Genomic DNA, 26,314 nt, shown 5'->3' on the forward strand with positions numbered 1-26,314 from the left:
TGCAGCGGCCTCCCACCAAGCCTGGCAACAGCGACTCACGAGGGTAGGAACAGCAGCAGAAAGTAGTTGAAATGCTGGCACCTTACCTTGCTCTCTTGAGCCTTGTGCCCAACGGACATCTGGACAAGAGGATTTGGGTTGCTGTTTATTTTCTTCCCTGACTATCCAGAAATAAACAAAAAACCAGATGAAATAAATAAACACATTTTGAAACAGGTCTTACTAAAAATGAAATTATTGGCTTATATTAGTAGTCATTTTTGTTAATCTCTGATACTTCAGATACAGGGAACATCTAGTCACAATTTAACTGGAAAAAATGGCTAAGCACACCCTGAACCATGACTATATGTACCAAGCAATAAATTAAGAAAACTTCCATTTGCACACAGTTTTTAAATATTAAGGTCTTTTATTTTTAAAGCAAGCTACTTTGGGAAAATTGAATCTTATGGACATCTTCAATGTTAATCACAGTCGATAAAAAGTTATTTATTTTATTTACTAGGATAGCAAAAATGAATAAAGAACAGTGAATGGAAACCAAAAACCACAAGAAAATAAAAATGTAAAAGAATGTATAATTTAGAATAGTCCTCTGATTGGACAAGAAAATACTACAAAGTGTCAGATACATGGTTTTACATTCTTAACTTAGTATCTTCTGTTCAAGCAAATATAGCTACCAGATACTGAATTTTTCTTACAAGCTGCTAAGTAATTTTGACTAGAAAAATAAACATCAATTTAGAATCACATTAATCATTAAATTAAGAAGGTAAAAATGCAATGAAAAAATTCAGGAATAGGAAAAACAGTCAGAAGCATACTTCACCATACACAGTTGATAGAAGAAAACATAGCAAAACACAACATATATGTGACATGAGGTTTATTTATAACTTAGCCCCACGAGAAGATGCAGTTAAATATCTGTGTTAGTAGAAATTAATCAGACGGTCACAAAAAATGATTTTAGTTAAATAACATGAGTCAATCCTCAACACTGCAGCACTGACAGAAATAGGGGTCAAAATCATGATTACTGAAAAAAATATTACTAGCCAAAACCTACTGCGATAATCTATTTTCTAGTCATCTTTATTGATGTGAATGAATTCTGCAAAATGAAATAAATACTGTTAAAAAAATTTTTCAAGGCTATAGACCACTGTGGCAGAGAATACCAATTTCCCCCCAAATCCATTTTCTCCTTCTTCCTTTAATGATAGAATCCTCTAGTTCAGCTGAATACCAAGCCCTGTGAATAAGGATTCTGTTTCCAAACTTCTCGTGCAGTGAGGCGTGGCCAGACACCCAGTTCTGGTTGTAAGGGCAGGTGTGCCCTGCTCCCCGCGGCCAGGGCTCTGCTGCTTTTGAGTCAGTTCCATTACTACAGGTGCAGCAGCTGAGCTTGCTTCTTCACTAATATAAATATCTCATCCCTGAAAAAGTGGCCAGTTGTTTTTAGACATGTACTGTATTTTATAAATTTTAAGACATATATTTTCCTCTACTTTCTAACATCTCTGAAAGTAGGATAAAAGAAACGATGACATTATATACTGGCTTTTGGGCAGTTCGAGGTAGTGAGATAGTTGTCATTGCCTTAACCAATTTATTTTGCTTATATTTTCCTTTTAGGTATGTGAGTGACATGACAAAACTCTGTTTATCATAAGTCTAGAAATTTTTTAGTAAGTATAAAAGAACTACTATCAAAACTCAACTGGCATTTCAAAATCTTTCTTTTTTTATGTTTTTATTTTAGCGTATTATGGGGGTACAAGTGTTAAGGTTACGTATATTGCCCATGCCCCTTAAAAATCTTTCTTAGTGGCACAAAAATAATAGTGTATTTTAAAATGGACATTTTAGATTCTATGAAATAAACTTAAATCACTGAGTTTTCTACCATGACACAATATTCAAATGCATCAAAGATACAAAATATATAAAAATATAAACTTTTAAGTCAGACTGTCTTGAAATTAAGTTTCAGCCAGACCTATATATTTTATCTATCTGACCTCAGTTTTTATGTTTATAAAATGGGCACAACACCATTTTTAGAACCTTGTTTTTAGGCTTAAGTAAGCTAATGCAATAATGCAAGAATTATAATACATTCTATTCTAGCTACACTGAGTACTTTATGCAGTATTCTAATTTAGTCAATAATTCAGTGAAGAGATATTACTTCCATTCTATAAATAACAAAACAGAATGGATTAAATATCTTGCTGAGCAGTGGTGCTACAATTCAAATCCAGCCTGGCTCCAGAGCCTTTGTCCCTAACATTAGGCTCTGTTGGTCAGTGACTTCAGATAGGGAAGAAACGGGAGAGGAGAGAGGGCTGACGTAGTTCCTCTCACGGCCTCACAGACACAGCAATTTCAGCCACCGTGCTAACTAGCGCTCGGGAGCAGGCCTTGCTAAATCACATCTTGCGTCCTCAACTCAGGACATAGCCAACGGCACACTGAATGGGAGACTTGGCCAGTCTCCTCCACTTCTGAAAACTATTTTTCAAGGTGAAACTGGTTAAAAAACACTCTTGTTTCTTTGGGATAGAATTTTCTTAAGCCAATTACATTTAAAATTTCCTGCCTCCCTCTAAATTTAAGCCCAAATTTAAGCCTAAAATGTTCAAAGAAATTAGAGAAAAAAAAATAAAACATTATAAGTCACAGAAACCTTTAACAATTTGGCCAGAGAACATGTTAATGTCATGTTTTAGGGAGTGGAGCTTAGTTTTCAATATACCTCATTTAATGGCATTTAAAGCTTCTCAAAAGATCTGTCACCCAACCCTACAGCACCCAAAGCCATGAGGTTGTTAACTCAGAGATGATCCTAACACAACATATTGGAAGAGCTGATTTTTTAAAATGTATATACACAGTTCAAAAGGCATACCATTAAGTCATAATCTAAAAATGGGTTAAGATTTTGAACATTACTTCTAAATCACCATTTTCACAAATCACCATTTTCAAATCCAGTTAAAATACAGATATTTAAAACACCTGAGATAGTTGCCTAAGGCCAAGAGGAAAGTAATCTAACTTATCATATTGGTTGGTACTTTATAAAATGTACCTTCAAAATGAATTAAATTCCTCTAACTACTAATTCTTAGATAACAAAAGCAGGTTCTCTTTCACTTGGCAATTAATTGCTATATTAGCACGGGAGATGATTTGCCAATAAAGTTATGAGACCTAAAGTATCAACTCTTTCAATATGTTTTGATTGACCTTGTGACCTGAAGGGAAAACTATTAGTTTACCTTTAAAGCTCTCTGAACTGCAGTCTTCTTCAAGACATCGGGGTTAAATTCTAATGGGTTACTCTTTCAAGTCAGAAGAAAATGAATATACCGAGGGTTAATAAAACATGCAATGAGGAGTTTATGTAAGGTTAATGACATGAACATTTATGGGAATAAACAAACAAAATCTTTAAACAAAAACCACTAAGAATTACACAAACAACCAAAAAGCCATCTGCAAAATTCTCCCTTATGCCCAAGACCTTGTCTTAGAGTGAACCTTTGATCTATAAATATCAAACGCACCTCCTCCTCACCCTGCATAATCAGTATTCTTCTATACCCCCACCCTCTTGTCCTTTGTGATTTGAAAAATACAACAGTGAGACTTTAGGAAAGGGTTCTACTGTTATTCTTTTCTGAATAAACTCCTAAAATATCAACTGTAATTAAAGGTTCTATCTGAAGTACAAATTGATGGGCTGTGGCTGCTCAAATTGCTCTCCAGCCAAATCGTACCCTGGAGTAGCAGGTGCCACTTTTGTTCCTGAGACTGACATCTCTCATGTGGCACTGTAGCAGGGACAAAGTGCAGACGGGCCAGACCACTTCCAAAGCTCTCCTCCCTTCAGATAAAGTTTTGTTATTATGCGTTTTATTAGTATGTTCTACTTTTAATGATTTTCCCCCCAATTCTTTACTTTCTCACCCTCAAAAGGGCCAGATTGAGTTGTTTTGCAAGCTCCTAGGACTAACATTTAAGATTTTATCATATAGTTGTAATTAACTTCAAATTTCAAGTTGGACTTAATTATTATTTATTTTTTCAATTAAACAGCAGATTTCATAATGAAGCAAGATGGATAATTAGCCTCCCAGTCGTCTACAACTAGCAGTCCGGCCTAGAGAGAAGATCAAGTACCTGGCCAGGCAGGAAGTCATGCCCCAGTTGCAGATTAAAGCAGAGCTTCAAAGGCGACATCCACTTCTGGGTGGAGCCTGGATGTCCCAGGTGACAGTGACACAGAGAATGTGGCTGGGAACCACCACCCTGAAGCATGAGGACTGACATCCTCAGACATTGTAAGAACCTTTCCTGAAGCTCACTTTTGGATAGATATGGCCTGTGTTAAGTATGCTCATTGTTCTAACATGCATCGAAGTGAATGAAACGGGGCGAGAGGTTGTGGCGTGGGGCTGGGTGTGCAGCAGGGGCCTCGTGAGGTCATGGGGGGGCCGCACGGCCCGGGTGAGACAGACGCACCATGCAAATGGCCAGGCAGGCACCCGGCTGGGAGGCCTCTGGAGTTACACACCTTGCACCCTTGGGCTCCTCACCAGCAGAGGAGGCAGAATAGCCTCCTGTACTTTTTTTAAAAATGAGAGCCAAAATGCACAAAGTGCCTCCTGTCGTCACACCTAAGGGTCTCCACAGTGGGGGCCTTGTGTAGCTGGCACTGCTGTGCCTAAAGCAGGCATTCCTGTGACCGCTGCTCCTCTCAGATGCACTCCACGCACAGAACTGAGAACCTACGGAGTTAACGACGTGGGACAGACCTACTGCGTGCAAGGCTGGGGTGGGCAGGAGGGACCGCCCCGCTGAGCTTTCATCCCTGCCCTGCCGCCCTGATCCCAGGACCTTGACCTCTAGCCTCAATCATTTTTGCTCTCTGAATCATCTCAGTTAGTTTCTCATCTGCAAAATGGTGACAAGGTATGCAGACAGCCCTCAGAGCCCTGCCTGGCTGACGAAGGGCTCGATGACTGCGCTAAGCCTAAGGCTCTCAAGCTGGCCAGGAGTCAGAGCACATCCTCACTGGTCAAGCTCAGAACTGAAGCCCAGAATTTGATCAAAAGGGCAAAGCTCTGAGAGTCTACATGATAAGTAGGTCATTTCCAGCACAGAGAAATTCTTGTTTAGGGTTTCAGATGGGGATTGCTGGTGGCAATGCTCCCATGGAGCTGAACATCAGTGTCAGAGTGGATGGGAGGTAAGGGGTGGAAGTTGGCAGACCCAGGGCCTCACTAGTGCTGGCAATGGAGTTGGCTTCACACTGAAAACCAGTGGGCAAAAAAAGACTGTTCAAATTTATTTGATGAATATTTTATGTGATACATGTATATACATATTTTAAGTCTTGCTCTGTTGCCCAGGCTGGTCTCAAACTCCTGGTCTCAATCAACCTTCCTGCCTCTGGCTCCCAAAGATCTGGGACTGCAGGCGTGAGTCCCTGTGCCTGGCTATGCATATATTCTAACAACGGACCACAGGATGAGATGGTGACAGTGCAGGACAGCTGACAAAGATACCTCAGCAATGTCACAGGCTAAATATTACAAAGCAATTAATAAAATCTTGGTCACAAATATTTCTTTTCTGCAAAAGGAAGCAGTTGTAGGATGAGAAAAAGCAACCTTGAAAAGCTACTGGAGACAGACTAACAGAATTTACATGGCAGAGCTGTCTTGTCATTTATAGAATTTTATAATGAAACTTTCTGCTAATGCCAGAAGCAGAAAATCATTTCTTAAAAGTGATACAATATGTTGCCATTATGCACCACTGACCTCTTTTGACTTCCAAAAAGTTCTTAACCAGCTGTGAGCAGAGCCAGAGAGTAAGTGCAAGCAAGTGTGCTTGCACTTACTATTGGGGTACCTCAAACAGCTCACCTAACACTTCAGGGTCTTGATTTTCCTTATCTATAAAATGGGGCAAAATACTTATTATTCAAGTTTGCTCTCTACTCTTCCTTTTTTTTTTCTTTTTTTTTTGAGACAGAGTCTCACTTTGTTGCCCAGGATAGAGTGAGTGCCACGGCGTCAGCCTAGCTCACAGCAACCTCAAACTCCTGGGCTCAAGCAATCCTGCTGCCTCAGCCTCCCGAGTAGCTGGGACTACAGGCATGAGCCACCATGCCGAGATAATTTTTTCTATATATATTAGTTGGCTAATTAATTTCTTTCTATTTATAGTAGAGACAGGGTCTCACTCTTGCTCAGGCTGGTTTCAAACTCCTGGCCTTGAGCAATCCTCCCGCCTCAGCCTCCCAGAGTCCTAGGATTACAGGCATGAGCCACCGGGGCCCAGCCCCTTTTTTTTAATAAGAATAAAATGAGAATATGTATGGAAATCCTTTGGAAATAGAAATGAAAACTCTACAAAGTCCAAAGCACTTTCACTGTTAGATTCAAGGGATAATGGACTTTAAGAATCTAACTAATTTTGAATTAAATCTGAAGAATGACTGTCTAAGCCACTGGTGGCTTTCTATGTCCCTAAACCAAGTGACAATAGCCATCTACTAAAAGTACCAAGAACAGTGCCAGGAATCAAGATGCCAGACATAAAGGCCATGGGAAACAGATAAAATGAGATCAAAACCAAAAATGCTCTCCTATCTACTCCAGGAAATTCTTCAAATTCCTTAAAAGAAGCTGAATCCTAGACTCAGTATAGTTTTCTTCTCCCCTAGGAGCTGTGGTTAAGCCGTGTGGGGTAAGGCAGATTTTCGTGATAAAGTGGGTGAATGTCTAACTTCATGTGACCAGCCTGGGGACTGAGAGGGGACCAGACAGCAGGGGTCTTAAAGGAAGCCCGAGTTCTGACACTCCTGCACTTGGTCTGGAGGAGAAAGAAGATTTAAGAAAGTTTTGTGAAAGTTCATAAAGAAATATTTACATCTCACATTGGGACAAAAGATAAGGAAATCAATTCTAATCATTATGACTTCATTTCTTCCCCAGAAGAATTTTTACTATTATTTTTTGTTAAGGGCCAGTGCGGTTTAGGCATCTAACTAAGGCTTCTCCACGGGCCAGGTTTTGGCCATCTCTGTGAGATGCTCGCACCAATGTTACAGCGGAGTCACGTTTCACAAAACAAGCACAAAGTAAACACACGGAAACCGCACCATGCAGCAGAACAGGAGAGCATGCCACACCATTCCAGCGCTGAGCAGACCGCGCTCGGGTCCAGGCCACAACAAAGAAGAAATAATCCCGGAGGACTCACAAATAGTGCTCTATAGACTGAGGCAGTATTTTCACAAAACACTAGTCCCGACGCGCGCCTCTCTTTTAAGTAGCCACACCCAAAGTTTCCCTCGTAGATACTCTTGGGAGAGTGGAGCCGGGAGGAGAGAGCAGAGAATGGTGGATTGTGATCAGTGCGCACCAGGGGCACCAGCAAGCAGGCGCAGGGCAGAGGAGAGAATCCCACGCCACGCAGGGGCGGGCAGCAGCCCCATTGAGACACCCCACAGGGCCGTGGCCGTGAAGATCCTGGCCTCTGTCGGCCACAGTGTGCTTCATGCAGGTGTCCTTCCAACAGATGATCACACAGTCACGTTTGTTTACGTGCCATTACTCAAGCTTCGGTTTAAGGTGACAACAGACACAGTTCTAAAGAGATGTAACCCTTTCTTGCTGATTGATCAATACTATTCTCTACATCCTATTGTATACCACAAATTTACTTCCATCAGGCATTATCAAAGACGTTCTAACATACATTAATGTGACTGAAAGCAAAAAGTTCTACTTCATGAGAAATTCTGTAGAAAGGTTAAATAATGAAATAACTTTTTCCAAATTGAAATTATACGAGTAAAGTCACAGACTTTATAAGGTAATACTTTAAGAGAAATGTAAGAATTTAAGAAGTAAAAATCAATCAAGAAACCTTCATTGAAAGAAAGAGTACAACTATACATTTTATACATTATTTTATACATAATTATACATTTTGAAATGATCAATCATACTTTAATTCTTAAGTTAGAATGTACTGATGCACAAAGTACATTGAGTTCTTTTTTTTTTTTTTTTTTTAAGACAGAGTCTCACTTCGTTGCCCAGGCTAGAGTGAGTGCCATGGTATCAGCCTAGCTCACAGCAACCTCAATCTCCTGGGCTCAAGCAATCCTCCTGTCTCAGCCTCCTGAGTAGCTGGGACTACAGGCATGCACCACTATGCCTGCTAATTTTTTTCTATATATATTAGTTGGCCAATTAATTTCTTTCTATTTATAGTAGAAATAGGGTCTCGCTCTTGCTCAGGCTGGTTTCGAACTCCTGACCTCGAGCAATCTGTCCGCCTCAGCCTCCCAGAGTGCTGGGATTACAGGCGTGAGCCACCGCGCCCGGCCACTGAGTTCAAAGCCCAAGTAAAGGCACAGTTTTCAAAACTTGGAAGGTGCTAATTGAAACAAGGTGTATAATCCATGAACTACACGGAAACATTTTAACCATGGCAAGGCAAGACTATGCTGGATGGAACATTTATAACTAAAATCTAGTGTTGAAAATGCCAACTTAAATGGTCCTCTCTCCCCAGTAAGCACTGACGGAGGGAGAAAAGATGCAGGAAGGGAGTTAGCTGTTACAACAAGTGACCTGGGTCACTTGTGACAGACACCTGCTACGCAGGGAAAAGTCTACAATGCAGTCCTGGGAGGGACACCTACACCTGGTGGCACTGGTCTTTCTTTCAACAAAACTGGCAGGAAAGAAAGACTGACCACGTGGTCAACCAGCATATGGGCACTCAAACAACTGTCAAACAGCGTAACGTTAACGATGATGACATTACCCCAGATCATGGGATTCACAGCATGACAGTGGAATATGAGGAAGTGTGCCTCACAGGACTGAATTAACAAGACTCTCCTTCTCCACAGTTATATTACAGTTATTACCTATAAAACTGTGTTTTACAGTTTTCCCTAAGAACAATGCTGATGCATATGCTTTCAGGCTGAGGACCATCAAGTGTTTTGCAGTAGATATTCAGAGACATTGTTTGGTTTTGCTCTGCTGGAAACACCCTGGCACTGCAGGCCGGTGCGCTGTCCAGCACCGCGCAGCCATCTGACGCCAGGGGCCTTCCAGGGCAGCAGCCCAGACACTGCCGTGCCATCGTCAGAGCTATGTAATTTTACTTCAATTGCAAACAGAGACAGTCTCCATCTTTAGGTGACTAAGTTCTAATATTTAGTGATTTTCCACAGAGTATTTTCTCCCCTAAATACCAGTCATCTTCTTTTCCTACATATTGGATATTTGTAAAACGGGTCAGATAATTCTGAATAACCCAGGCAAATCCAGGAAGGCATGTGAGCACAAAGCAGCACTAACTCGTCCCTCTTCACTGCCGTGCTCTGGCATGGAAAGTGACATGGAAACACAGCGAGGCGAGAACAGGTAACACAACCTGGCTGAACAAAGTGGGGTTCCCCAGCAAGACCTGCGCATAGGAAATAAGCACCCAAGTGAGTTACCATAGTGTTACCTACCGGAAGGTTCCTTGCGGAATCCAAATACAAGATCAGCAATGCAGAGGACAGACCATCATTGGCCTGGTCTTTGTCTGCCCTGATGTCTGTGAGCACCTGTGGGGAGAGGGTGGCCTCAGCAGGCGGTTTCCAAGAGTGAGGACTGTCTCTACCTGCCACTATTATGACAGCTATGCTCGAGAAAAGACAGGTGGGAAATAAACCACCCAATGCATGCAGGAGAGAGAACCAAAACAGTAAGTAACTTTTACACAGTAAGCCCACTATTCCACACAAATCGATTTCCTGAAGCACTTGGGTGACGTGTGGCTCTCCCAATCCCTGTGCCACAGCAAGCACAAAACCCGAAGCTCTCATCGACCAGGTGTGAATGATGCGTAAATTTCATTTTAAAAAATTCCCTCATCTCTAACCTATCCTTGATGGTACTTTCATGACTTGTGGTGCAATAATCAGAATTGTTACTATAATCTGCAAAAAATTAAGTAGCAACATGACTGAAAGAGATCAATCTCAGTTGCCAGCAGGCCTAGTTATCAAGGAGACCCTGCACACACCTTGTCAAGGTTGGATGCGTTTGGCATCAACGTGAGCCACTCCAGTCTCAGGTGCAGCTTTCCTTTGGGGACCTCGTCCAGAGCGAACCACTGAAGAGAAAACATGAAAGTTCAGCAAAATCCTTCCAAATCAAACCCAGTCTCTACACGTATCACATGATGCTCATGAACTGTGAGGCATCGGTAGTTCTCAGTTAACACAGGAGACTAAATCTTGCCACACTTACTTAGCTCTACGCTCTTTGCATGCCCCGTGACCTCATGCCCAAAGATGACGATGCTGACAGCAGAGGTCATGTGACCGTTAAGTGCTTTGCATACACCAGCCTGCTTAACCCCGACACAAACCCTGCACACTACGTACTGCTACCACCCACCCTTACACCTAGGGATTCCGGTGGTTTCTAGCACCACCCAGCACTAGGAAAGACTGCTACCTATGGACCTTAATGGAATTTATAGGCCAAGAAATGCTACAACATTGATTCCCAACGCTGAATTTCAGTATAAATAGGTTAACATATTTGTCTTTATTCGTCACTATATACCCATTAATAAAATAGGACATGGTTGTGTCAGCTTAAACACCACAAAACGTTAATCAAAGACGGCCCTGAAACCCTCAAGGTTATTAAAGAGCGTGACGAGGCCAAAGGAGGACTGTCTCTCTGCCCACTGTATGCAGAGAGACGTGTCATTCTGAAAGCAGGAACTTAACATTGGACTTGGTTAATTACGCTTCAACTTATTTAAATCTTACTCTTTTAGAAGCCTCCACAAACTTTCCCCTTTTCATACTTTTTACTCTGATGGTAATAAAATGCTTGGAGTAGTGTCTTCTTGCTGTGAACTCCCACTGCATTTATATACACCTTCCAGGGGACAAGTCTCACTGGTCACGCCATGACACCTCTTCTGTTAACTCGTCTCTGCCCTGACCCCTGCCGGGAGCACGCTTGCCTCCGATGCAGTCAGTGCTGTGTTCGCATCCACATGGCATGCACTCAGGACACACTTTCTGATTTGACTCTTAAATTTATTTCTTTTTACTTTGCTATTTCTTAAGGGCCTCGATTCTCAGTATTTGTGAGTTAGACGTTGCTCGTCCCGTGTTATCAGGACTCCTGCACTGGGGTGACAGCGGTGGCTCACTCCCCTCTGGCACAGCAGGTTACTGAGGCATCAAACAGACTGACATGTGGAGAAACTTACTTCGTCTAAAAGGCGCTCCTTTTCAACTTCAATAAGATCAATCATAAGACTGTAAAAACAACAACACAACTTTAGAACACAGAAACACATTTCTTACAGCTGAAATAACTTTAAGCATTTGTTTATGAAAAAGTACTTCAGAAACGTTCTTCTGAAATCTTCCTCCAGTTTTGTCCTAGGAGTGTCAGGAGAGGTAAGGAAGGGGAGGGTGTGGTTTCTGTGAGGTTGGAATCCCAAGTTTGGCCCAGCTGAGGTTAGATTGTGAATAAAAGCCTCCCCCAGAATACCACTAGCACCCTTGCTTTACGGTCTCCCTTGGTGCTGTCGTCACTACTACGCAGTCGTTCGCCTCCTCGGTCCTGCCTCGCTCCTTCCACCTCGCACTGCACCGAGCCCCAGAGAAGCCCCTCACTCTGCACATGGAAGAGGAAGCCCTCTCAATCCCCTCGATGAGCCTGCTCTACTTTGAAGAATGGTGCCCCACGTGCATGAGGCCAGGAAGGACTGAGGCGGGATGGTCACACTCCTCCGGCTCTGCGGTCTGCTTCAGTGTGGCCCTCGTATCACGGGCCTGGTCTGTGGCCACAGTCTCCAAGCTCAAACCAACAATCTGGTGTGCATGCTGGTTTTACCAGCATGCACATCTGACCAGGCCACTGTCCTGCTTAGAATCTGTCCGTCGTTCCTGGCTACCTCAGGAAGAATGAACTCTGAAGTCAGGGCATAACATGCAAGGCCATTCTTGATGAGGCATAGACCTCTCCAATGCCATCTATCCCTGTACCTTTTTTGTTACAAAAAATTCAGTTTAAATAATAAAGTTAAATAAAGCCAGGGTCGCTGGCTCACGCCTGTAATCCTAGCACTCTGGGAGGCCAAGGCGGGCGGCTCGCTCAAGGTCAGGAGTTCAAAACCAGCCTGAGCAAGAGAGAGAGAGACACTGTCTACACTAAACATAGAAAGAAATTAATTGGCCAACTAAAAATATATAGAAAAAATTAGCTGGGTGTGGTGGTGCATGCCTATAGTCCCAGCTACTAAGGAGGCTGAGGCAGAAGGATTGCTTGAGACCCTGAGTTTAAGGTTGCTATGAGCTAGGCTGATGCCACGGCATGCTACCCCGGGCAACAGAGTGAGACTCTGTCTCAAAAAAAAAAAAAAATGAAAATAATAATTAGGTTAAATAATAAACAGTAGGTAGAAGTATATTTTTTTAAAAACTCATTTTTCCAGCTAAAGTTTAATTATATAGAAGTTGATCAGTTGAAATGAACAAATCAATATTTATTTTCTCAATGTATAAGCATAATGTAAATTACTCTACCCCAACAAAAATTAACCCAACAAAGAGAAAAAGTTATAAAACCCATTTTTACAGTCTGGAATGAAGCAGTCCTCTAGAACTCTCTGCAATGGGCAGGTTCTTCATGCAACTATTGAGGAATTTAAGTGGGGAGTGTGTAACTGAGAAAAGGAATTTTTAATTTGTTAATTTTAGCTGATTAAAATAGCTGCCTGTGGCCAGTGGCTACTGTAATAGACGACTCACTCCTAGAAGTTTTCTTCTCTTAAATATAAAACTTTATAGGAACAAAAATGTTTTAAGAAATCTAAGGTGAAACAATGTTGTATCTAAGAGCCATTTTAAAAATACATAACATGTACATAAATATATTTTAAAACTCATATTTTTGAGTGATTGCTTTTTAAAAGGGAGTGATCTTATGTTCTCCTCCAATAGCCGCAAGGGGCTTTATTTACCTTCCTAAAAAGTCATCCTTGTCTGGGTCTTCATCAAAGAGCTCAATCTCCAGCTCTTGTCCAGGGTGCTCATAGACTAAAGCCTAAGAAAGTAATGTTAGCAGTTAATGCATTTTTACTAACAGAGTCATCTGTTGAGTTCGTGATGATTATAGTAAATGTGACCATGTGTTTTTCTACAGAAGTAAACACTTTTTAAAGCACTTTATTTTCTTGTCAAACCACACATACAGTTTGAGAGACCATGTAGTGACAGTGGCTTGTGTTTGTTTCCAGTCATCCTGGATTACTCCTCAATGGGTCAAGTTCAGCCACTGCAGAACAAGGTCACAAGACATGCCCACAGCCTGGTCTGAGGCCCGGGACAGATCAAAGTCAAAGGACATGCCACCTAGTCCTGAAGTGGCTCTATCCAGACACTCACAACGACCAAAGCCAGCTTCTCAGCACCACTCTGGACAAGAAGCGGCAGCAGGGGCTCGAGGGGCTGGGGTGGGGGAGCTGGTGGGTGGATTGTTCTGGAGAACAATTCTACAAAATACTTCAGTCTTTTAGAAATGCAAAACTTTTGATCCAGCAATCCCACCCTGAGGAGCTTTATTTGGGGAAAACTTGGCAGAGTGAAGAAAAAGATAGTCGAATTATTACAATGCTGAACTCAACAGCAGCATAGGCCTCCCTGGGTAAAGAAATGGTGGTATCTGCTCAGTGGAACTGTCATAAAAAGTCACATAAATCTCTATCCATTGGCAAGTAGACATGTCCAGGTTGATTAAATTAAAAGTTTGCAAAGCAGCGCATAATTAATCTCATTTCTGTATGTGTTGAAGTGTGCTACAAACCACATGTAACATTTTATAATTAGAAAGACAAGCTATTCACATTATGAAAAATATGTTGCCAATTATTTATGGTGACAGCATTATGGAATTAAGGTTTAAAATCTCATATGTCGGCATGACAACAATGCTGTGAGGTAGGGGGAGAAAGTAAAATACTTTTTTCTCCCTGAGCTAGCAATATGATAATACTTTTTAAGATGGGAAATTAAAGAAAGTTTAAGTGGTGGCCTGAATTGGCCATGTCCCACGTAACAGGCTGGGGTTGGACTCCAGCTGCCCCTGCTGAGGGTCCAGGCAGCAAGCCAAGTGACACCACTGGACACAGCGCATTACCTCATACACCTCGTTCCACTTTGGACTCAGGTTCTCTTTGATGACCTTGCTCTGGAAGATTTGGTTGCCGACGCGAATAATCCCATAGGGGTCTGACTTTCCCTTGACAAGCCCCTTGAGATAAGTGTCTTTTCCCTGAAGATCCTGAGCTTCAATAAAATGTATCCTTAGAACACCCTGGAAAGAAGAACCAACATTTAGACCATTCACTAGTTCTTTAATAAGAACGGGAGGTGGCTGCGTGCCTGACTCCGTCTTAAGAACTGCGTGTGTAGACGGAACGAAACGAAGACCTCCTTCCCCTGCAGTGTGTTCCAGTCGGGGAGAAAGACAGCAGATGTGCAACAGGACAGGTGACGGGTACCAGGAGAAAACGAAAGCTAGGCAGGACAGCAATGTGTGTGTGTGTGTGGGGGGGCTATTTCAGCGAGGACAGACAGGCTTCTGTCATGAAGACACAACAGAGACATGAGGAGAGCAGGAGTTCCTGGCAGAGGGACTGCAGCGCTGCAGTCCTAGCATAGCACTGCACATATCGAGAAGAGGCCAGTGACATAGGCCACATGTGTCATGAAGCCACCCTAGATTCTGGTGCTCCAGTGAGTACGTACAGTGAGCAGGGACCCTGGGCTCTGGTGGGTATCTGACCTGCTACTAAGCATATGTACAGCAGTAGCTACACTGTCCAATTTTCATAACAATCCTATGAAATATTGTCATTAAACCTATTTTATAGAATAAGGAAGTGAAATTTTGAAATATGTACTATTCACAGACTTTAAACAGTCCTTTTCCTAAGATGTTGTTTTATTGATTAAAAAAAAAATTCACTCAGATTTCTTCCAAGGCAAATAAAGGTGCTAAAGTTACCTTCCAGTGGACTGGCATTTCACCTCCAAACTCTTTTAAAAAAAATTACAGGGTGATATTCCTGATTTAGTCAGCATAGGAGGACATGCACCTCTACAGATGAACACATTTTAAAAACTTAGACATTTTTGTTTGTATTTTTGTATGTCCACAGCTTCGATAATCGGGCAACATCTTTCAACGGCACTTACTCTTTAATTAAGCCCACATGGTTAAAGGCAGCTGCACCCAGATGGGCTCAGGCGACACTTGGGTTCACGTGACAGAGGAGCACGGGGTTTGTACTTGCAAAGGGATCCCTGCATGTCCAGGGATGAGAATCTTAAGGAAAAAGGACACTCTTTACTAATGCAGTGTCACATTAAATCTGTTGAATGCCAACAATATAACTAATTTGGGCACCAAAATAACTGGGGCACTGTTACTCTTAAAAAATACGACAATGTGTATACATGTTTGCTGATTTGTGCACTATTACTGAGATCTAATTTAACCAGAAAAAGTAAAAAGGTGTCAGGGAAAAGCTATCTAATTTTATTTTGGGTATCAAAAATAAAAATAACATACACACTGAAATAGGACCAACTTAGCACCCCTGTTTTAATAAAAATAAACAGGGCCTGGCCGGGCGCGGTGGCTCACGCCTGTAATCCTAGCACTCTGGGAGGCCGAGGCGGGCGGATTGCTCGAGGTCAGGAGTTCGAAACCAGCCTGAGCAAGAGCGAGACCCCGTCTCTACTATAAATAGAAAGAAATTAATTGGCCAACTGATATATATATATATAAAAATTAGCCGGGCATGGTGGCACATGCCTGTAGTCCCAGCTACTCGGGAGGCTGAGGCAATAGGATCGCTTGAGCCCAGGAGTTTGAGGTTGCTGTGAGCTAGGCTGATGCCACGGCACTCGCTCTAGCCTGGGTAACAAAGTGAGACTCTGTCTCAAAAAAAAAAAACAAAATAAACAGGGCAGTCTACATCAATGTGGCCACGCCCTACAGACAAAGCCACCACAGAACTGCTTACTTGACTTCTGGAGTCCAAAAACCAGACAGATAGCAGAGGTGGGACCCAAAACATGAGCTGACAGCTCTCACTGACCTCCGGGAGATCACCCACTCCGGCCACCCCGTCCATGACTAGCAGAGGAATTTCATGCTCTTCACTACCAAGTCCTCATGATCTTTGCAGTTACTTAGTTTGCTCAAATGAAGGTGACTCCAACATCTGTAACTCAGCTTTGTGTCCTAGGTGCCGCCCCACTTTACAAATGAAGAAACTAAGGCCCAGCCACACCAAGCAATATGCCCACAAAAGTGAAGCTACCGCTAAACTCAAGAGCTGTGACTCCAAGGTAGTTCTGCCCTTTCTGCTTCATCTAGGTCAGCTTACATAAGGCCACTGCTTCTACAAGGCCACTCGCTAACTGACTCCAGAGGTGAGCACGTTCTAATGTCTGAGAGAAAACATACGCAAATCATTTTCAGGGTTTTCACTGTGATTGCCAGGAAAAGTGGTGCCTGTTGCTAAGAGTTGTACATTTCAATGAAAATGAATGCAAACGTGCTGAGATGAGTTGTTTATGACTTGCAATAACAAGCCCTGACGAGCGCCTTTGGGGAACACAGCTGTGGCACAAGAGCTCCCCCAACCAACGCCTGTGACACACTGTAAGGTTAGGTGCACACTAGTAAATCGCTCAAGGAGTGTGACAGACAAACCATCGTCACTGCATCAAGATACACGTGGCAAGTTGGCTGCTGGGAGACACTCACTAAATTACGACACCTGCACACCCAAGTGCATGACAAGGCCCCCAGTATCTGTTTGTAAACAGGAATGTATGCTAAGACACGCTTACCTTTGGCACAGGAAACCGCAACTGGGCAATCTGGACTTCACTGACAAGAGGGACGGTGATTCGATTGGGAAGTACCAGATAATTTGAAATTATATCCGAAATGATAGTGTCTGATAAACCACTGTTAGTTGGGAGGTAAAAAGAACAAACGAAGATGAGATACATTCATATCGGTTATTACCTTCAACAATAAACTTACTATAAACATGCCACATCCCGTTTACAGGATAGGAGTTGGCTAATTTCTCCAACACAGTATTTGAAACAGCATTTCAATACTTTAGCTGTGAGACCGCTATGGCGACCACAAGATTGAATTTATTTTTAGAACACGAGGTAAAATTCTAGCTATATTTCATAACTTCCTAAATAACATTCCATGCATTCCTGCACTTCATCATAGATTTGACACTGAATAACTAAGATACACCTCATTTAACATAGAATATTTCAGACATATGTAAAAGTGCAGAGAATTAATATAACATTAAGATAACCATTCCATGTTTATATACATACTCAATTTTTCTGTATTGTTCATTAGGTCTTAATGAAGTAAAAGAATTTAGTTTGCTCTCTGTTCACGCATTATACAACACTTTATTTGGGTACTGAATAGTTTAGTAATTTTAAAATACTATACAGCACTGCACAGCAACTCAGTAACAGGTTAAAGGAAAAAATGTAATATATATTTCTACCTATTCTTTACAGTAAATGTGAGAATTAGTGTGTATGTGACAGCACTTTGGGAAACATATATAAATGCAAGTTTCATTGCTATAGAACACCTTTACCTGAACTGCAAAGTTTTTTTTGTTTTTTTTTTTCATTTTCTTTTTTTTTTTTTTGGAACTGCAAAGTTTTTTTTTTTTTTTTGAGACAGAGTCTCGCTTTGTTACCCAGGCTAGAGTGAGTGCCGTGGCGTCAGCCTAGCTCACAGCAACCTCAAACTCCTGGGCTCGAGCGATCCTTCTGTCTCAGCCTCCCGAGTAGCTGGGACTACAGGCATGCGCCACCATGCCCGGCTAATTTTTTTTTTTTTTATATATATCAGTTGGCCAATTAGTTTCTTTCTATTTATAGTAGAGACGGGGTCTCGCTCTTGCTCAGGCTGGTTTTGAACTCCTGACCTTGAGCAATCCGCCCGCCTCGGCCTCCCAGAGAGCTAGGATTACAGGCGTGAGCCACCGCGCCCGGCCGGAACTGCAAAGTTTTAAAAGAAACATTTCTTGCCAGTACTTTTTATTAGCAGACATTAAATTAATTACATATGTAATTACATATATGCATACATCCAGTGAGACAGAGTGATAACCATTATAATTTGATGATTTACGACTGAATATCCACTGCAAGGCAGGTGGGGAAAAGATTTAAAAAATCCCCCAAACCAAAACTCACACATAACACTACTCTACTCAGGCACAGTTCAGCAAATCAGACTATTACACCTGCAGAGACTTGGCAGCTTTAAGCTAGCAGACACTGGATATGTCTTCATCAAACTGGGGTTCTTCAAAGCTTTAACTGCAAGCATATCCTTCCTCTCAGCACTTCCCTCAAAAAATACTGTTTTTGTTTATACTGAAATCTTTGTTGAGACAGGAAACCCTTTTCTTTTCTTTCTTCTTTTTTTTTTTTTGAGAAAGAATCTCACTCTGTTGCCCAGGCTAGAGTGCCGTGGCGTCAGCCTAGCTCACAGCAACCTCAAATTCCTGGGCTAAAGCAATCCTTCTGCCTCAGCCTCCCTAGTAGCTGGGACGACAGGCATGACCCACCATGCCCGGCTAATTTTTTCTATATATATATATTTTTTTTTTTTTTTTTTGAGACAAAGTCTCGCTTGTTGACCAGGCTAGAGTGAGTGCCGTGGCGTCAGCCTAGCTCACAGCAACCTCAAACTCCTGGGCTCAAGCAATCCTTCTGCCTCAGCCTCCCGAGTAGCTGGGACTACAGGCATGCGCCACCATGCCCGGCTGATTTTATATATATATTAGTTGGCCGATTAATTTCTTTCTATTTATAGTAGAGACGGGGTCTTGCTCTTGCTCAGGCTGGTTTCGAACTCCTGACCTTGAGCAATCCGCCCACCTCAGCCTCCCAGAGTGCTAGGATTACAGGCGTGAGCCACCGCGCCCGGCTTCTATATATATTTTTAGTTGGCCAATTAATTTCTTTCTATTTATAGCAGAGACAGGGTCTCACTCTTGTTCAGGCTGGTCTCGAACTCTGCCTGCCTAGGCCTCTCAAAGTGCTAGGATTATAGGAGCAAGCCACCATGCCTGGTTGGAAATCCCTTTCTCATTGAAGAATTCTTTCGTGGCGATGGTGACACCCAGCGCCTTGCCCTATGCAGCCTTTCCTGACCAGGTGGCCAGAGGCAGGTTTCCAGGGGCTCAGCTGGGGGCCCCACACTGCCCCTCACCCCACAAGGACCCCTGCGCTCCCCTGGCCCTCCAAGGAGGCAGCACCTGCACTGGCCGCTGTCCTGGGATGCCACTGTTCCCCAATGCCCTCTGGCGCTGTTCCTCACCACCGGCTCCAGAGTTGCCATCGGGATCCTCCCCTCAGCCGCCAACACTCGGCCTCGGGTGCTCACTGACGTGTGCAGAGATGTTTTAATGGGGACACACAGAAGTCACGCCCGGGACTTACACTAGAACTAGTGGGGAAAATGTTCTTTCTCAACTGAGGTGGCTGAGTTCACAGAACAGAAGCTTGGGGCTGCGCAACACAGAAAAGCCCATCTACGAACAAAGCTGCACGGAGACTCCGGCCGCCTCAGTCAAGCACTGGAGACAGCCCTGCGGCATCCCTTGGCACCAACGCCCAGCTACGCCTGAAATCCGCCAAAGAACGCCACTGGCTTTTCCACTGCCAGAGCCAGGAAACAAGGCACTGGGACGGGAGCCCTGTGGGAGCAGCCGCGTGACCAGTATGTGCACAGCTGTGTCCAGAGCATGAAGAACAGCGGTGGCTCAGAGCAGGCACAAACACGCCTATTTGTTAGTGAGTCAATAAACTGCCTTTAAAAATATTATTTACTTATTTACCTATTTAAGACCATTTGAGTAGGGTTTGTCGCTTGAAACCAAGAACCCTAAAGAACCCTTTAACAAATCTTTTAATGTTGTGCTTTCTTTTCACAGATCTTTTAACGATAACAGTATTTTTCTATATCTAGTAAACCATGGTACCTAAAAAACATTTTTACTATGACTATGCCTCAGACTACTGGAGTCCTAATTTTTCCCTAATAATGAAACAAAATTCTTTCTAATGACCATTTTGGAGGCATAAACAAATATACAGTAATAGAAAAAATAGTCTGAAACCAAGTTTCATAATTTAATTTCTAAGCTATTTTAGGAAAAATGTATCTACAGATTAGCAAAATATCTACTAGAAACACGTGTAACTTTAGCAAATAAATAATGCATCTTAACCTTCAAATACCACGGTAAAACCAGCAAAAGCAAGTTTAAAAAGCTATAATTTCAAAACTGCCTGTTTGGTAGTGATGACAGGTTTGTGGCAAATGGTCCCCATCCACCACTGCAGATGGAGGGACGTCAACAGCTGGATGACTTCACTCCCCGTGCAGGGATGAGCCTCAGTCTGGGGCGCTTGTTAGATACCAGGTTGCTGCAGAATAACGAAGGGGTTCGCGGGGACATGATGCAGACACCTCCAGTTCCTTCCCTCTCTCTCCTAGATTCCTGGGGAAGGCCTGTGGGCTACTCAGCCTCCCCTGATGGATCAAGGAAATGAAACTCAGAAAGGGATGGGGAACTACAGCTGGGGGAATGAACCTGGTTAGTTTTGAAACAGGTATTCACATTTAATGTCTTCCTTATTGTTTCTGAGAAATTAATAGAAACAAAATTTAAGAAATAATTTACAGGATATTAAAAGGCTGCTACTATTCTAAACTGCCAACACTGGGAAGATGCCCTGTGATGAACACGAGGCAAGTCTAGGGCAGGGCTCAGTTCAAGCACTCTGATAGCCCATCTACTTTAACTCGTCATTCCTCATGTGGGCATGAGAACAAAACCCAGCTACGCTGTCTTTCCTCATTTCCCCAAGCGCACAGCCCGTGCAGGGGGCACAGATGCACCTGGCAGACTCAGGTCTGAACCGTCCTTGTGTTAGTGCTACAACACTGAAAATGCACATCACATCGCAGCAGGCTAACCGCGGGGACCTCATGTGAGACTTACTTCAATCCAGGGATATCCAGAAGATTAGTCAGTCCTGTCCAGTTAATTTCCAAAAGCTGTTTTTTAAAAAAAGGGCAAAAATATTGAGTATCCAAACTATTTCCAATCATCAAGTCAAATGCACACGCTTTGTTTCTTTATAACAAAATGTGTTAATATACAATATTGTTCTACAACTTTCCCCCTCTTCCCAATATATCAAGGACGACTTTCCTTCTTGGTACATGTAGATCTGCCTGCCTTGTTTCCTGAGAATACCATAGTTTTCTCTAGGAAAATCATACAATAATTTAGTCACCCAGCCTTCTATACATGGGCACTTATAATACTGATAATTTCTCTTTTATTATAAATAATAAAAGTGAAATTACTTTTAGTGAACATGTCCTTGTATACACATGCAGACTAGCATTTCAAAAGGTAGGTTTTGGGGTCAAAGATTTATGTTCATTTTTATTTTTTTTTTTTTTTTATTTTGGCATATTATGGGGGTACAGATTTTAAGGTTTCAATAAATGCCCATTCCCCCCCTCTTATGTTCATTTTTAATGTTGATAGATAGTACCTATTTTTTGCCCTCCAAAAATATTGTACCAATTTACATTCTCACCAAAAGTATATGAAAATGTACCTTGTCCATACCTTCACCAAAACCAATGCTAAACATTAGTTCATCTGGCAGTTAAAAACAGTACTTTACCACTGTTTTAATTTGTATTTCCCTATTACTGGAACATATTCTATACATTTGTTTGGCATTTGTATTTATTTATCTTAGAATAATTCCTACATAGTTAACTAGATTCCATTAAGTACATGTGGACTAGTAAAAACTACTGATTAGAAATACTGCTTTTCCTATCAAAATTGTGCATAATAAAATTACTTGGGTTTTAAATTTGTAGAAGAAATGCTAAGTGAAATTGCATGGTCTCAATTACCTATACAGTTGCATAACAAAACTGCTGAAATCCCTTTTGGAAGTGGGTGGGTGTAAATAAATATGAACTAGAAGAGTCAGGATTCTTTTGGATAGACCAAACTAAAGAAAAAAGTAACACTTTTTCTCCAGGATTTTTTTTTTTTAATTTTAAAATATTGAGGGAGTATAATTGTTTTTGTTACATGGATACCTTGTATAATGCTTAAGTCATGGTTTTTCTGTGCCTGTCACCAGAATAGTGTTCATTATACCCAACAGGTTAAGTTTTTACCCCTCACCTTGCCCCTCCTTCGTTCCCAATGTTCTTTATGTCTCTTAGTGCTTGTGTGTGCCCATCATTTAGCTACACTTATTAGTGAGAACATGTGGTGTTTGTTTTTCCATTCCTGAGATACTTCACTTAGGATAATGGTCTCCAGTTCCATCCAAGTTGCTGCAAAGGACATTATTTCATTCCTTTTTATAGCTGAATAGTACTCCATGGTGTATATACACCCTATTTTTTTATCCACTTGTGAATTGATGGGCACTTATGTTGATTCCACATCTTTGCAACTGTGAATTGTGCTGCAATAAACATTTGAGTACAGGTGTCTTTTTGATAAAATTACTTCTTTTTCTTTTGATAGATACCCAGTAATGGGATTGCTGGATTGAATGTTAAGTCTACATTCATTTCTTTAAGGAATCTCCATACTGTTTTCCATAGAGGTTATACTAATTTGCAGTCCCACGAGTTGTGTATAAACATTCCTTTCTCTCTCCATCCACACCAGCATCCATTGTTTTTTGACTTTTTAATAATGGTCATTCTGATCAGGATAAGGTAGTATCTCACTGTAGTTTTAATATGTATTTCCCTGATGATTAGTGATATTGAGCATTTTTTTTCACATTTTTTGGTCATTTGTCTATCTTCTTTTGAAGAATTTCTGTTATGTCCTTTGTCTACTTTTTAAAGCAACAATTTTTTAAAGATCCTGAATGACTAAGGTTTTGCAGCATAAAAGAAATGAGATATAAATATAAAAATCTGGAAGGAAAAAACTGCAAAATTAATACTAAATTTGGATTGCAAATATAGATATGTACCCATCCTTTATTTCCCCCTTTAAAAGAAATATTTTTCTAGGTCTGTCTACTGATTAGGCCCTGGCCCAGGGACAACCCAGGGGCAACCAGCACGCTCACTCCAATCAGGACCTCTAAACACATTTTCCACCAATGTAGAAAGGAGCCAGGGTTTGTAAGCGATGGCTGGTTCCAGGACTGGGGCAATCTTTGATCACTAGTAGAAAAAGTATTAGGAGAATGATGATATTATAACCAGGGATGTAAAATTGTGTGAAAAATTAGGTATTCCAAACCATCTGGCTAAACCTAGCTATTTCAAATCATATCAATAAATTTATAAGCACTGTGATTTAGGTGCTCATTTTTCTTCTGCCTTCCTCTAATGCCATTAGATGGTACTTAATAAAGACTTTTTCCTCTACAGGCATACTTCAGCGATATTCTCGGTTGGGTTCCAAGACACTGCAATAAAGCGAATATTACAAGTCATGAAAACATTCTGGTTTCCCAGTGCATATGAAAATTATGTTTATACTGTATAATCTGTTAAGTGTGCAATAGTATTGTGTCTACAAAAACCAATGTTGTCATTTCCACAATGTTCACAGCACCTTCCCCAGGAGTAGGTTCCGTCTCAAGAAACCACTTTCTTTGTTCATCCATAAGAAGCAACTCCTCATCTGCTCAAGTTTGGTCATGACATGGAAGCATTTCAGTCCCATCTTCAGGCTTCACTTCTGATTCTAATTCTCTTGTTATTAATATTCTTAATGGCATCTAGAATGATGAATCCTTTCCAGAAGGTTTCCAATTTACTTTGCTCAGATCCATTAGAGTAATCACTATCTATGGTAGTTTTGCCTTATGAAGTGTGTATCTTATTTAAACAATAAGAGCTGAAAGTCAAAACTACGCCTTGATTATGGGCTGCAGAATGAAAGCTGTGTTCACAGTCATGAAAACAACATCCATCTCCTTGTACCTCTCCCTCAGAGCTCTTGGGTGACCAGCGGCATTGTCAATGAGCAGGAATATTTTCTAAGGACTTTTTTTTTCCTGAGCAGTAGGTCTCAACAGTGGGCTTACAGGAACAGGCTGAATACAGTTGGCATAATTCTGAAGGGCTCTGGGATTTTCAGAATGACAAGTGAGCACTGGTGTCAACTTGGAGTCACCATCTGCATTAGCCCCTGACAAGGGAGTCAGCCTGTCCCTTTGAAGCTTTGAAGCCAGGCACCGACTTCTCTTCTCTGGCTATGACAGTCTGAGATGGCATCTTCTTCCAATACAAAGCTATTCTGTCTACACTGAAAATTGTTGTTTAGTGTGGCCACCTTCATCAGTGATCTCAGCTGGATCTTCTGGGTAACCTGCTGCAGCTTCTCCATCAGCACCTGCTGCTGCACCTTGCACTTTCATGTTATGGAGACGGCTTCTTTCCTTAAAGCTCTTACACCAACCTCTGGTAGCTTCAAACTTTGCTTCTGCAGCTTTCCCACCTCTCTCAGCCTCCACAGAATTGAGGGGAGCCAGGGTCTGGCTCTGGATTAGAATTTGGCTTAAGGGAATGTTGTGACTGGTTTGATCTTCTGTCCAGACCACTCACACTTTCTCCATATCAGCAATAAGGCTGTTTTGATTTCTTATCATTTGTGTATTGACTGGAGTAGTACTTTTAATCCTCTTCAAGAACCTTGCCTGTGCATTCACAGCTTGGCTAACTTTGGTGCAAGCAGCCTAGCTTTCAGCTAATCTCGGCTTTTGACATGCCTTCTTCGCTAAGCTTAATCATTTCTAGCTTTTGATTTAAAGTGAGAGACAAGCAACTCTTTCTTTCGCTTGAACACTTAGAGGCCACTGTAGGGTTATTCACTGACCTAATTTCAATATTGTGGTGTCTCAGGGAATAGGGAGACCTGAGGAGAGGGAGAGAGATGGGGGAACAGACGGCTGGTCGAGCAGTCAGAACACATCATTTACTAAGTTGATTTTAACTTGGCTGTTTTATATGGACTTGGTTCCTGGTGCCCCAAAACAATTACAACAATAACATCAAAGATCACTGATCACACACCACCATCGCAGATATAATAATAAAAAAGTCTGAAATATTCCAAGAATTACCAAAATGTGACACAGAAACACAAAGTGAGCCACGCTGTTGGAAAAATGGTACTGACAGACTTGTTCAATGTAGGGTTGCCACAAACTTTCAACTTGTAAAAAAAACACAGTATCTTTGAACTCAGTGAAGCATAATAAAAGGAGGTGTGTCTATAAATACACTTTCATTCTAAATGTCCTATTCATATTTTATGTCATATTCTTATTACTTAAAAAAAAATTCTCGGTATAGTATTAATAGCATGAAGATAGAATTCCTTTATCCTGGAAGTTTTGGGAACAATAACCCTTTAAATAGTATTTGCTAATGCAGTTATCTTTCAAGAAGAATATAATGTAGAATATGTGAAATCTGTGTCACAGTAAGGTTTTACTATGCTTCCAAGTAGCTATGTGGTATTTTTGGACCTGTGGAAATATTTGGGTGAGACAAAGACTGATTTTGGAAGAGTCAGTGTGAAGCTAATTTTAGTTGGTGTTTTTGGACTTGCGAAAATAGTTAGGTGAAGTAGGGCCTGGCTTTAGCTGAGAAGGCCTGAACTATCAAGTGAATTATATTGTGGATAAAAATGTGAAAAAAAAATAGACAAATGTAACTCCTCATAGGTTATCAAAAGAATGCATAAAGTGGGCTGGGCACGGTGGCTCACACTTGTAATCCTAGCACTCTAGGAAGCTAAGGCAGGAGGATTGCTTGAGCTTAGGAATTCGAGACCAGCCTGAGCAAGAGCAAGACCCCATCTCTATTAAAAATAGAAGGAAATTAGCTGGACAACTAAAAATATGTAGGAAAAAAAGTTAGCTGGGCATGGTGGTGCATGCCTGTAGTCCCAGCTACTCGGGAGGCTGAGGCAGAAGGATTGCTTAAGCCCAGGAGTTTTAGGTTGCTATGAGCTAGGCTGACGCCATGTCACTCGAACATGGTCAACAGAGCGAGACTCT

At 41.7% G+C, this 26,314-nt stretch overlaps 1 protein-coding gene across 4 annotated transcripts in view; it reads right to left on the reverse strand.

Annotated features, from left to right (window-relative positions):
• The window catches only part of ESYT2 (extended synaptotagmin 2), a 95,922-nt gene that overhangs the window by 22,324 nt on the left and 47,284 nt on the right, over positions 1-26,314 (reverse strand). Inside the window, exons 7-16 of one of the 4 annotated variants that reach the window (XM_012786280.2) lie at positions 21,232-21,287; positions 17,006-17,126; positions 14,277-14,453; positions 13,102-13,184; positions 11,341-11,389; positions 10,129-10,218; positions 9,572-9,667; positions 7,291-7,392; positions 3,294-3,356; positions 87-161 (exon numbers count right to left, since the gene is read on the reverse strand). In XM_012786280.2, the coding sequence (XP_012641734.2) occupies positions 87-161; positions 3,294-3,356; positions 7,291-7,392; positions 9,572-9,667; positions 10,129-10,218; positions 11,341-11,389; positions 13,102-13,184; positions 14,277-14,453; positions 17,006-17,126; positions 21,232-21,287 (912 nt within the window). The remainder of the gene's footprint in view (positions 1-86; positions 162-3,293; positions 3,357-7,290; positions 7,393-9,571; positions 9,668-10,128; positions 10,219-11,340; positions 11,390-13,101; positions 13,185-14,276; positions 14,454-17,005; positions 17,127-21,231; positions 21,288-26,314) is intronic. The other 3 variants (XM_012786282.2, XM_012786281.2, XM_012786284.3) reach the window with 3 other exon arrangements.

The sequence above is a fragment of the Microcebus murinus genome, chromosome 9, assembly GCF_040939455.1.
Source record: "Microcebus murinus isolate Inina chromosome 9, M.murinus_Inina_mat1.0, whole genome shotgun sequence".
Taxonomy (NCBI): domain Eukaryota; kingdom Metazoa; phylum Chordata; class Mammalia; order Primates; family Cheirogaleidae; genus Microcebus; species Microcebus murinus.